The sequence below is a fragment of the Juglans microcarpa x Juglans regia genome, chromosome 6D (genome assembly GCF_004785595.1).
Source record: "Juglans microcarpa x Juglans regia isolate MS1-56 chromosome 6D, Jm3101_v1.0, whole genome shotgun sequence".
Classification (NCBI taxonomy): domain Eukaryota; kingdom Viridiplantae; phylum Streptophyta; class Magnoliopsida; order Fagales; family Juglandaceae; genus Juglans; species Juglans microcarpa x Juglans regia.
Window position 1 is genome coordinate 32653719 of NC_054604.1, and position 14116 is coordinate 32667834.

The following is a 14116-nucleotide window of genomic DNA, read 5'->3' on the forward strand; positions in this document are numbered from 1 at the left end:
GGGGAAAGTTTTTTTTACATTTCTCCTTAACTATTACGATTGAATTTCCGTCCTAACCTTTGCTGTGATCAGTATTTAGTGGACTAAATAATGGATGGAAATATTTGTGAAGAATAGAGAGGTACTGATGACTTTTATTTTCAGCAATTATATATTAGAGATGATGTGATAAACTTTTTCTTTTTCAGCTTGTATATCAGAGTTGATTCCTTTGTAACATTTTAACTTTAGGACTTCAACAGATACATTTACAGGCTCTAGTTGGTTATATCAAGAGGACATTGGTTACTCCAAACTAGCCTCGGTCATTTCCTTCTCAAGGCCTAAGAAGGTGCTGCTTTATTCTGCATTCACTTCTTATATTACTAATCTTCTCTTTTTCTTGATCAATAAAGTAATTTATCTTAAGAGGCAATCAGATTAGTTGGAGAAAGCTTGTGCGAATGTGCACATTTCTTACCAAAGTTCAATTGAACTTTTGAAACCGATGTAGCCGAACTATTAGCCCCATGTTTTCAGATTCAACAGCTGTGTGGATTCCTAGTAGTTCCTTGATTGGCATGCAAGATCAATCCTCTGTATAACAACACTGTTCATTAGTGCTCTTTTTATAATATAGGAGAATAGTCGAGAGGGTTTTTGCTTGGAAGATCCAATTGTTCTTTTTGCAAGCCTCTTGTGGTCGGTCTCTTAGCTAATCCATGAGTTCCCTCAACAAGCTTAGGTACTTTTTGCTTGAACCTTTACTTATTTATTTCACCTCTAATTTAAAGTAGGTTTTAGCTCATTATCTTGTCTAAATGTCTGCCCGTTGACAATCCACTTCTCCAACAAAAAAAATAAAAATAAAAATAAAAAAAAATTCCATGCACGCATTAGTTATTTTCCCTTGAATCTATCTATGAAAGGAGAATAAGTTTCTCTCTTTTAGAGAATTTTAACTTTTTCTGTTGCCAAAAAAAAAAAAAAAAATTATTGCCAGTTGAACTGAAGAAGCTGTGCATATGATGATACTGAGTTTATCTTTTTGGTGGCAGAAGCATTCGACAAAGATATCGTTAATGGCCTGGAGAGGCCACCATAAATGGTTGGTTGTTAGTAGAATAGGTTGGACCATGATTTTTAAAAAAAGAGGAACAGTTTGCCAAAAGGATCCGAGAAGTATTTGACTAGAAATTTCGGCAGTGATCAGGCGGCATCTTCTAAAGTCCTTGCTTCCAGCCAGGTATAGTTATGTGGGTCAACTACCTCGGAGGGACCTAAGAGTACACCTTTCTAGCTGGAAGAGCACTTTGTAACTGTTTCCATCTTCAAACATATACCCTGGTTTTTGTGTCTTTGAGAGAGTGAAGCCCCACAATGAAACAAGTGGAAGTCTTTATCCAAGATTTGTTTATCATAGAGAGAAATCCGGGATTTTAATATTATTATTTTTAACCCAATCAAATCAGCTTTGGGTTACTTATCTCTTAAACATTCTAAAGCTCGTGTAGTTCATGCAGAGACTTAAATTGGGTGATGCCCCCCATGATTACAAGAAAGGTCTCGAGAGGTCCCAGAGCAAAGAAGACTTGTCGGCTTGAAGCAACACAGGAGAAGATAGATGCTTGAGATTTGATTCCACAACGAACTTTGAATCCATTTTTTCTGGTTTCAAATAACATTGGGATCGTTGAAAACCATATTCAACAGAAACTGGTAGTGCATGCAGTGGATTATCATTATTTTTTAGGATTATGTTTGCAAGCAATCGCATGCAGTTACATATTGTTGGTAGGTGTTCATTGATTATCCAAAAATATGTTGTCGGGATAAGCATGTCGTCTCAAAATATAATCAATTTTCTAAAGCTATTATAGCGCCATTATTTCCAACGAGTGTCCATTGAATGGCTTTAAATGGACTATGTTTATCATGTACTGAAGAATGGAACGCGTATTTACGACCATCATGTTAATTCGCAGGCCAGAGAAAAAGATGTACGTACTGCAACATTATTGACTACCGTGTTGTAGTACCCTAATGTTTCTGCATGGCATCACAGGCTATAGCTAGATACAACTTTCTTTATGCCAGAGGAGCATAATAATTATGCAGGTGACTTCACACCCAACGGAAGTGAAATAAAGCGGTTCGATCTGTTGGTGAATCTTTTCTCAAGATAGCAAAATTTCAAAGTTGCTTATTTCCAATTTCTCGAATTTCTCAAAAAGAAAAATTAATTCACGTATTCATGATTCAGTTTTCGATCTTTAAATGCCCCCTAGCTAGCTACTCATGTGAAGTGATTTGAACCCTATATAAACATGATTGATCATCATCTACATATTCTTCTGCAGTATTATCCATTATAATCTGCATGTAGCATGGCTATATATATATATATAAGTTCTTTATTCTACATGTGCAACCTGTTTTGAGTGGGGGGGAAGAAAAGAAGGGCAGACGGGAAAAAAATAGATCTTTGAATTGGATTGGCCGGTACTGATCACTCAACGTACAATAGCTTGCCATCAACGTCCGTGCATATTTCACTCCAGGTAAAGGGGTTGCCCTATTGATCCAGAAGGCCATGATCACTGTTTACTTTGCATCTTTTCTTACGTAGTAAAAGAGTAAAAAGATTTCCCAAAGATACCGGCATCTATATTATATATATATATATATATATATACGATAATTTATTTACAGATCACATCATACAAAGTCCCTAAAGCAGTTTGAAATATGCACACCCTCGATCTGATCTCCCTCTTGATTGATTTCAGAAATCAACCACACACCTGCACAAACAGTTAAAAAAGGTTAAAATATCAAGTGGGTCTATCCCCTTTTTGTAGGGAATGGGTTGAGTATGGTATTATTTCACCACCTTGGTCTAATTACTCATTTAGTGGGAAGACAGAAACTCTTGTCGGCAAGACTTACTAATGCTATTGCTGACTGCTCACCAACTAAGGCCGGGTACTCTCTCTCTCTCTCTCTCTCTCTCTAGAGGTTGATCTTTTCATCAGTATGGTATGCTTCACTACTCCACTCTCTCTTTTTTGTGTTAAAGGGAAAGGAAATATCATGATTAGTATAGGACGACCTCTCTCTTTATACAAGAATCTTCTCCATTCCAATGCTCCTCATCATACAACTTTTCTTTTTTTCTTTTTCTTTTTCTTTTCCCTCCATTCTGTTCATAGTATTATATGATTCAGATTTCTTTCAACTTTCATGAAGACTACTGCAGATACAGCGAAAGATTATTGCTTGCATCACTTTGTCAATGTTTCAGGTGACTTAAATCTTCGGACGTTGATGCTCTAGCTAGTAATCACCACTGAGTTGACTATCGTGGGAATGATCTAAAGCAATTGAAATGATATCAGATTAATTAAAAACAAAGAAAAAAAAAAGACTTATATAAGACAATTATAATTAATACGATCGAAGCAGCCATGGGAAAGTCTAATCGAGATTGTCTCCAAATTACGAAATTTTTATCCATATATATATATATATCACTGGCAGCATTAATCCTTCGCCATTAAAGCTTCTTATAGATTCTGCATGCATTCTGATGAAAAACAAAAACATCATGATATTCAGTCAAACATTAATTAATGTGACATTTTCTAGCTAACATGTCGTTCGTGACTGATCTATATAGGAGGAGGTTTCACATGAAATAAAAGAACATAAACCAGAAAAAAGAAAATAAAAGATAAGAAAGATCAGTGAGCATGATATACGTTAATTCAAAATAATTAACCTAAAAATAGATATGGTTGAACATTCTTTATATATAGCCATATATGCAGCATTTGGACCACAAGTTTTTTGGGGTGGTTTTTTCATTCATAAATCTCAAGCAAAGAAATAGAGATCAGCCACATGAGGAATTAATTAAAATAATTTCCTTTAATTTTGGAAAGAATGATACGGTCTACGTTGCTTTCACTGTTGTTTCACATGGTACGTACTCTAATTTATGCCTAGCTAGCTAGTCCTTTGAGTGAACTGCAGGCGCATTCTTCTTAGACATGCTGCCAAAAAAGTCCTCTCTCTTTTATGTATTTTTCACCAAACCCTCCACTCCAACTTGGTTTTTTTTACATGTCCTTATTTGTCATTACCTAAATTCTTTCTGTGGTCCCCATTCAAAAACAGTCACCCTACCCAGTTAATGTATATATATGCATGTAAAGAGAGAGCTGAGGCAATATTCGCATCATTTATCCAATTAATTACATCTTCACATAGTCCAGTAGTACTGATCATCATCATCAATATCTATGCCTCATGTCTCCATCATTTTCTTTTCTCACCAGCCGGCCATCTCAGTTTTATAATCCTAATGAATATTCCTGTCATGTTTTGTACTGGAGATGAGAAAAATTCTCAAACAATGCTGTTTTCCAAAGAAGTAGCAATCTAGATTAATGTTTGAAAAAGAGTTGAAATTCTTCGGAAAACAGATAAGAGAGAATCTAAACTTTTATTTATTCTATTACTTTGATGTAGTTTGAAGTTAAAAGTTAAATAAAATATTATTATAATAAAATATTTTTTAAAAAATTTAAAAAATTTGAATTGTTTATTAAATTTTATATAAAAGTTTAAAAAAGTTACAATAATTATATGAGATAAAACAAGATGATCAAATAGTTTAAACTGTATAACCAAACTGGACTTAGTAATTAAAGGAATTAATCATTCCGGCCGTGAATTCAATAGTAGTTTTACATGCAATTTTAACTGCACATAAAGTTGCCAACAAACAAGGGCACAAAAGCAACAGATCATATAGACACTTCGAGAGGGAATTTGCAAACTCCTGTATGTAAATTGATTTAAGAAAGATTGTATTAGATTAGATGTGTAGTCGAGGGAGCAAACCCTCGTGATATAGCCTTTCTTTTGCGAGTATAATTGGGTTCAGTACGTGGGCACGTGTCAAAATCATGGACTTTATGTGAACTCCGTACGTACGTGGATCCCACCACCAATGAAATTATTGTATAGGAATCACAACCTATAAATTTATACACATATATACTAACTAGGATGGCCCACATATTGGTGGCTATTATTCCATTTGAGGACCCCACGCCGGCCCCGGGACCTACAGGCGTTTATCACGGACGTCCAACAATTTTGACCGACCGCTGGACTTATCTTGACATTTGTTCTAATTCTGCATACGTTAACCAGAGTCACACCCTCCACGTCGGATTTCGTGTGGCCCACTTGCTTCCCCACCTCTCGTCCGGCTGTCAGCATTCTAACTTCCACTAGCAAATCTTTTACTCGAAATACAAAATAATTTATAAATTATTTTTTTGTATTATATAAATTGTGTAAACAGAATGAGAAATGTGACTGTCAGAATTTAACAGGAATGTGGACGGTTCCGATGGAGTACGGAATCCGAATCCGGATGGCAGGTTGATTCATCGATTTCTCCAGACAAGGATGTCGTTTCGTAAAGGATAAGTTTGCGTTCCATGTGAAACAGAGGACTGGAGGTCACGTGCAGCCGAAGGAGCTGCCTGCCAACATCCTTTTGACGATCAGAGAAACGACTAATCTACCTATCTATTATGTCAATGTCCGTACACTATGACGCATAACTTTCTTGGATAGTTATGTCACCTTCATTATATTCATTCTTTTAAGACTCCAACTGTTCAAGTTTCACATCCAACGTAATTGGAATATGCAACGAGGAATGATACAAAACCTCTCCAACTTCCACTTAAATAATATTTGAGATTTATCGTCTTATTTTTTCTTAGATTTATTTGAGATTTACTTAAAAAATACATATACAATTTTAATAATAGATTTGAGTTTTTAAAAAAATTATGTGATAGTTATATATTTTAAGATTGTATACGACATTATCTATTCTCTTTATACATACATATATATATATAAAGAAAAATTATATTTATCATCCTTACATACCACACACTATTTTATTTATTTATTTATTTATTTACTTTTCTCTTACCAAATGTGTGTTATATGAATGATAAGTATAAGAATTCAATTAATTTAATAAGAATAAAACAAAAAAAATATGGTGTATAGTGTGTGGAGATGATGAACAACAAAACTCATATATAAAATATTCTTAATTTTTTTTTTCTCGAAAAAGTTATTAATGTCATTTTTGTAATTGTACGTTTCTATTTGTATATTCAAATTAGAAAATATTGGTTCTATAAACTTCTGATTTCATTCAAATATTAGAAAATATTGGTCATGAAAGCTTTTGTATTTTATTTTTTGGGGGCTTATCAGCAGATATACAATAATTATTAATTAGTCTCAAAGTATGAATATCTGATATTTTCATCCTATTAAAAGATAGTATTTTTATGATAGAGTATAAGTTAGTATAGCTTGTAATTTCTACATATATAATGTCTGTATATTCTTAATCATGAATTTGACAGTTAAGATCTTATTTTTCGACAAAACTTACTCATGCTAAGTACAAAATCTTCTCACAAATAGTCCGACAAACTATGGTGAATTAAACGACGTGTTAGGTTCGGTGTACGATGTTATAATTTATGGCTATGACTTTAGTACATTGACAATGACTGCATACATTAATAACTTGAGGAAAAAAAAAAAAAAACAAAAGTAGTTTAATATTAATGAAAAAATTCAACATGAATAAGAACAATACTACCATTTATTTTAAATTTTGTCTTTTTTCAGTCACCTTAACTGAGAATGGCATATTTAATAAACTATAATATAAATGCTCGTTTGGATGGTAAGATGAGATGAGATAAGTTGAATAAAATATTGTTAAAATATTATTTTTTAATATTATTATTGTTTAGAGATTTATAAAAGTTGAATTATTTATTATATTTTGTGTGGAAATTTGAAAAAATTGTAATGATGAGATGAGATGAAGTGAGATAGTTTCTGAATCCGAACGAGTAAATGAAAAAAAAACAATTATATATAACGAAAACAAAAGCTTAACCAAGATAAGATATAGTTTATAGAAATATTATTATTATTATTATTATTTAGTTCCATCATATGAACATATGGTTTGGTACTTTGGTTCCTAATAACTAGTACAGCTAGGGATTAATTATAATTATAGGAATTTGTAAATTTTGAGGCAACCCCCAATGAATGTGTGGACTACCTTAAAGAAAGAGAAACTCATGATGGTGTTTAATGTACCAAATCCTCCATGTTAAGCAACCTAATGTACCCAAATCCCATATGCAATTATTGGATGTTCTCATCCACAACTAATCAAAACATTGACAACAACCTAGCTAGCTAGCTAATTAGTGAGAGGATTAATAAGTAATTAATTGGCACGTGCAGAACATGGACGGATTTACCACGTGCGTCTTCCTGCATCTGCCAAGTGTAGGCATCATTCATGGGAGCAGCTGGGATCTCACGCGACAATACTCATGGCAATTAAGCACATTATGTGGGTGGGAGGGATCTCATTTAATTTCTTTTCTTTTCTTTTTTTCATTAATTTGCACGATCGAAAATAGTAGATAAGAACTAATTATAAATAAAACTCGACCACTTCTCTCATTTAATTATTATTTATTTATTTCTAATTAATTAATTATCATGTCTCAGTTGAAACATAGCTTTCACAAACAACGAACGAAATCATTGTTACCATTCTTTCCACTTTTTTCATGTAATCACTTATTATTTTAGCAATTAACTTTCTTAGTCATGTTCTTAATTGGCGCTGCCCATAATTGCATTATATTATTGTATTTCTTAGGAGGCAGCTCTATCTCTAGTTGATTGGTTCAAGAACAACGGTCCACGATTATTCAAAATTAAGATAATTAATAAGAATAGTGCCATAAATTAATACTATACTGTACGTACTTGCAGGACTGTAGGGTTCATTGTATGTTGATCATATGAATGGGCTCAGTTGAAAAATCAGTCTTTTTCTTTTTAAATTCTAATTAGTCCGGCGGGGAAAAAGTCAAATTTACTTAACGTGATTGAGCAATACCCTTGTTTTGCTTAACTAATTTTTAAGGTTAAATATTAAAATAATTCTTACTATTTATATTTTTAATAGGTCGATCCATGCACTTTAATTTTGAACCCTTTTATTTCTTGTTCTTTGAACATATATTATGAAAAGAAAAAAAAAAAAAAAAATCCTACATGCAGTACTCATGCCTCGGTGACCCAGACTTTTTGGGAAATTTTATTGCTTTTTTATTTTAAATAATTTTAAAATGATTATTTGTTTAAAAACTAAGCTAGCTGTCATAGAATTTTTGTTAAATTATATATGAAGGAAATGTCCCAAAAGAAAGCTCAATTATTTTCTGCAAGGTGATAATCGTCCGGCCCAGCTAGCTAGGTAGTTGATCAAAAAGAGCAGCAAGTACCTTTATTATTATTATTATTATTATTATTATTGAGTATAGAGAATCTTAAGATGGGATTAGGTGGGTGAATGTATTCCCAGTTTATTGGATTGCTTAACACAAAAGAAATGGTGGGATTACGTGACCATTTTGAAGGCATTCACCTTATAATTAAATATTTCATTTTCCATATTACTCAAATCGGGGGATTAATCCATATATATTCGCCAGCAGCATTTGCATTTGTTAATATGCATGCATGGCTGAATGGCAGCTTATTTATGAGCACTTGAAAGTAGAATTACTCTTTGAATTTATAAAGCTGGAACCGATCGATAATTTAAAACTGAAAAAGATTTAAAAGGTAGAAGCAAGCAATATGATGAAAAAAAAACCTGAATAAATGATATTCTATGTGAAACTACAACTACTTCCAATATTGTTTATTGCATTTTTTTTTTAAAGTACTGCGTTATGCAGGTTTTCATACATATTCGTCCCTGACTTAATTGGGAACTTTTATAAGATGAAAATGAATGTGATCTATAACGAGGGTGAAAGTCCTGCATGCACGCTCAAATGAATTGAAGAGGACATATTAAAGAAGCTCCTGATCTCTTGTAGTGGAAGATCAGAAAGGGATCAGAAATGAAGTAGTATGAACATGAACTCATGTACACGTACAGCCAGTACTGGACATGTCGTTTACAGTAGCAGCTAGTAGAAGTACTTGATTAACGTACGTACATCACTTTTTTCTTTGTTGGCTAAATTAAGTAGCTAGCCGTGGAGGTTGGAACAGGTTCCCTTTATATCATGCTCGCTCGGCAATATCTCTTGTAGATCAAGAAGTTAATGCTATTGCTATCGAACTAATTACTCCTGCAGCCGCCCTGAACTGGCGATGCATGCATGAAGAAAACACGTGAAGAAATGCTCATCTTTAACGTAGTCCACATATTCATTGGGTTTTGAGTGATTACTTTCTTCGATCCCCACCTAGCTCTTCTGTATAATTCAGGATTTGACGCATCCAACTGCCAACTGGTGTCATTTTTGTAACAATTTGCATTTCTTCTAATGTAATCTACACATAGTAAAGGCTTCCTGATAAAAGACAACATTCTATGGGCTTTGTAGGGAGTTCAAGCCCAATACTTCAATTCTAGGGCCAACACTGGCTCGCTAAGCGTTTGGACAGACTCGGGCCCAACAAACTGTTTTAACGACCATTTGCCACGTTTCTTAGTTGAGTGTCCGCCACGTCCACCCTTTCAAAACCACAAGTTTAACTGTTCCGCTTCCCTCCTCTAGACTCTCTCTGTCTCTGCCTTTTTTCTTCGTTACCCTCCAAAAAATTGCAGTCTTACGCGACGCCCTTTGTCGTTCTCTTAACCTCCGCATCGTGGGACGCGTCATCCTCCACCCCCACCACCTCCTACATTTCGCTAAACCCTCTGCGAACGTTAGCCTCTTCCACGCCTTCTCAACTATGGCCTCCTTATCTTCTCCCCCCAGCAACTCGACCTGCGTACAATCGGGCCGGATCAGGGTTTTGAAGGAACGATCGCGAGCATCGGACGGGGCGGTGGGTCCTGTTGTGTATTGGATGTTCAGGGACCAAAGGATCAGAGACAACTGGGCGTTGATCCACGCCGTTGATCAGGGCAACAAGGCCAATGCACCCGTAGCTGTGGCGTTCAATCTGTTTGATCAGTTTCTAGGGGCGAAAGCTCGTCAGATAGGGTTTATGTTGAGGGTTTGAAACAACTGCAGGGTGATCTCGAAGAGACCCTTCAAATCCCATTCCTCTTGTTTCAGGCAAGTTGAAGTGTAAATTTGTAATGCCCATATGGTTTTTTATGTTCACCTTTTGTTTTGGTTCCGAGGAGTAGGAACTAGGAACGAAAGTAAAGATTCTAAAGAAAAACCTAATGCTGCTTGACAACATGATTTAATACTTGCACTGGTGCGATAGGGGCAGTTTTGAAAACAATCGAAATATCGTGGTCATATAGAACCGCATTCAAAATTTTCCAGCAACTATTTCTGGGGAAAACCATCCTTTTTTAGCAGATAGGGAACAATAGGTTTAACTTCCTATTGAGGTATATATTCAGCATCTGAAAATCATCCAAATTTCACTTTATCCCCTTAAAAATTTAGCGTGCCAACTGCCAAGTTTATCCTGTATCTTTTAAAAAGCTTTGTTTTACCTAGCCAGCAACAAGGATTAATAAAACTATAGGGAAAAAAAGTACTGGTTTTTTACTAGACATATTAGTTGTTGAAGTGTTATATAATGTAATAAAAAAAACTGATGCCTCATCTAATTTTATCACTCTATGAGTACGGTACAATGCCTTAAAATAAATTCCAAACGGAATTTTTTGAAAAATATAGGTACAAGTTTGACATGCAAAATTTTTCAAGCAATGAACTTGAGAGTTGGGTGAATTTTGAAGGAGCAAATATATTCTTCTTGAAATTATGGAGAATTTACTGACCTACTCAAATATAGTTGTTTAGGTTCACTTGAATGGATTGCTGAGTTTTGGAACTATTTAAAGTTTGAGAGAATCTTGTGGTTTTCTGCAAAATCTTTGAAGCTAAATGATGCAATATATGTCAAATCTTATATCTTGTGGGTGAATATCTTTAGGGAGAAGCTGAAAAGACTATACCAGATTTTTTAAGAGAATGCGGGGCTTCCCTTTTAGTCACAGACTTCTCACCTTTACGTGAAATTCAGAGGTGTAAAGAGGAAATTTGCAAGAGGGTGAGTGATTTGGTGACCATTCACGAAGTTGATGCCCACAACGTAGTACCTACTTGGGTGGCATCAGAGAAGTTGGAGTATAGCGCCAAGACCATAAGGGGAAAAATAAATAAAAGGCTTCCAGAATACCTCATTGATTTTCCTACTTTGCAGCCTCCAAGTAGAAAATGGACCCGTGCAACTTTGTCGACTGATTGGGATGGCCTCATTGCCAATATTTTGAGGTTAGATGCTCTATTTGAATGAGTTGCCTTGAGAGATTCTATGGGATTGTAGTGTTGATATAATGATCCTGTAATGTTAGGAAAGGAGCAGAAGTTCCTGAAGTTGAGTGGTGTGAACCAGGGAGAAGGCAGCAATGGAAGTATTGGTGGGAAGTAAAAATGGGTTCTTAACGAAAAGGTTGAAAGGTTATTCAGCGGATAGGAATAATCCATTGAAACCTAGAGGGCTTTCTGGTCTCTCTCCATACTTGCATTTTGGGCAAATATCTGCGCAGCGGTGTGCTTTAGAGGCTCGCAGGGTCAGGAAAGTTTGTCCTCAGGTTTGTTGTGTCAAATCTCAGCTTCGTGGGTTTTAGCTTTTATATATTTTGATGGAATAGAGATTAAGAAAAATGAGCATGGGTTTTAAAAGAGTCTATTTATTGCTTTTTGTTCAGTGGTTTATGGCATCAATGATAGCTTGATCTATTTTCTACCTGCTATTCTGAAGGCAGTTGATACATTCTTGGAGGAGTTAATTGTGCGCCGAGAACTTGCTGATAACTTCTGTTTCTACCAACATCATTATGATTCACTGAAAGGGGCATGGGAATGGGCACGTAAGACCTTGATGGACCATGCTTCTGACAAGCGAGAACATATTTACACGTGAGTCAAACTATGCTTTAATTGTTTTATGCGGATTCTCAAACTTCTAAATGATTATGGGATTTGCAGCAGGGAACAATTGGAAAAGGCACAAACAGCTGATCCTGTAAGCTGAGTTTGTTTTTTCCCCTATATGAATATCAATGAGTCTCCTTTCGGTTCACAAATTCTTTTAGTGTTTTTGGTCTCAGTTCTATCTATATGTGCTGCCTGTTGTATGATTGTTATAACAATCTTTATGACTTGAATTTCAGCTTTGGAATGCTTCTCAGTTGGAGATGGTCTACCATGGGAAGATGCATGGTTTTATGCGGCAAGTGACTTCCTCTGGGACACCCCCCTGCCCTTTTGTGGTGGAGATTCATGTTACTTGCAACTAAATTGGCCTATGCTAATTGGAAGAAATTCTTCGCTTTGTGGTCCATAATTGATTTGTATTCTTTATACTTCTCAATGTGTTGATGCATCACGTAATCTTAGGAATCTTCTTTCATGAATCAATTATTCTATCCATTCAGGTCACGAGTTATAATATTTTGAAGTAGGGAGTCACCTTTTTACTTGCTTTGTTTACTTCCATCATGCTTTGTGTTTATGGGGGTGTATTACTGTTTATTCCTTAGTTTTTTTTTTTTAAAAAAAAAATAGGGCCGTACCCCATTATTTTTATTAAATCACCTTCACTTGTGGTAGAGGAATAGTGTGGTTACAGGTCATAGTATGTCGGTGGTTACATGCTTTTTCCTTAGCCTTCTCAATCGATATTTATACTTTTTAATTTTGATTCCCTGATTGCTTGTGCCGTTTTCCAGTGATGGTTTTGTCATGCAATTTATTGCACTTGATGAATATGTACAGGGGTGGGATTTGCTTCATTTTGGTGGTTGAAAACTTGGATCATTATCTTGCATGAACACAGCTTGTGATTTTCTTGGATCTTATATCTATTACTTCTTGTAACTTCTTCATTTTCAATATTTTATCGACATGTGTTTGAAAAACCTACTGCAGGATGTATTGGGCAAAAAAGATTCTTGAGTGGACAACAGCACCTGAAGAAGCGCTTGAAATATCGATATATCTAAATGACAAGGTATTTTCACTACAGATTTGTTGTGCTTCAATGGAGGCTTTTACCAAATGTCTTACCTAGTTTTCTTTATTCATAACTTTCGTGTGCAGTATGAAATAGATGGCAGGGATCCAAATGGATATGTCGGTTGCATGTGGTCAATATGTGGAGTTCATGACCAGGTATGGGTTGACCATTCTCTTTGTAGCCATGACGGAGATACCTCTTATTCTTAGGAAAATGAGTGCCACCTATTTCCATTGAAATCTGAATGAAATGTAAATCTGAGGCAGCCCTACCTTTCTATAAACGGGTAGGGACCTTAAATAGAGATTAAGACTGGATTGAATATTGGCAATGAGTCTTTATCTTACATGATCCTTAGCTAGTTGCTGGCATTTCAGGGTTGGAAAGAACGTCCAGTTTTTGGGAAAATACGGTACATGAATTATGCAGGTTGCAAAAGGAAATTTGATGTGGATGGATACATTGCTTATACTAAAAGGCTAGTGGGTGAAACTAAGAAGAGAAAAGCAGAAAGCTTGCAGAGTCAGAAAGTGAAGGACCTCCGTATTTAGTTTTGGGTTCGACGATGAAGATGAAGATGAAGATGAAGAGTAATTTTGAAAGACAAATATGTGAAGGAAGTTAAGTTGGTATCCCCGAGGAAGAAAGGCCGATGATCCAGAAACATAGTTTAGATGATAGATAGATAGATGGTGTTGCAAAGATCTATTCATCAAACCTTTATATTTTGTACTGGCTACCAACTTCTTTTTTATTTGCAACGTAACCATGGAAGTAAGAGGTAACGGTAACATGCAACCCCTCCCCCATATGAACACAAGAACTTCCATCAAACTGAATTGGCCACTAATTGTGTTTTCCAGCAAGATACGTTCCCTCAGACCGTTCTGCATTTCTTGAGAAAAATTCTAGAAAAAGTTTTTCAGCAAGCAGCCAAGAGTACCAATCCTGATGCTGTAAAAAGAACCAC

At 35.2% G+C, this 14116-nt stretch overlaps 1 protein-coding gene across 1 annotated transcript; it reads left to right on the forward strand.

Moving 5' to 3' along the window:
- The first annotated feature begins 9680 nt into the window (after positions 1–9680).
- LOC121235665 (deoxyribodipyrimidine photo-lyase) lies at positions 9681–13907 on the forward strand. Its single transcript, XM_041132021.1, is given in 11 exon segments — positions 9681–10150; positions 10153–10217; positions 11059–11399; positions 11480–11523; positions 11526–11719; positions 11890–12047; positions 12117–12153; positions 12302–12360; positions 13059–13140; positions 13230–13301; positions 13524–13907. Coding segments are annotated over 11 exon segments (1488 nt in total). The 5' UTR covers positions 9681–9888; the 3' UTR covers positions 13698–13907.
- The last annotated feature ends 209 nt before the right edge of the window (positions 13908–14116 follow it).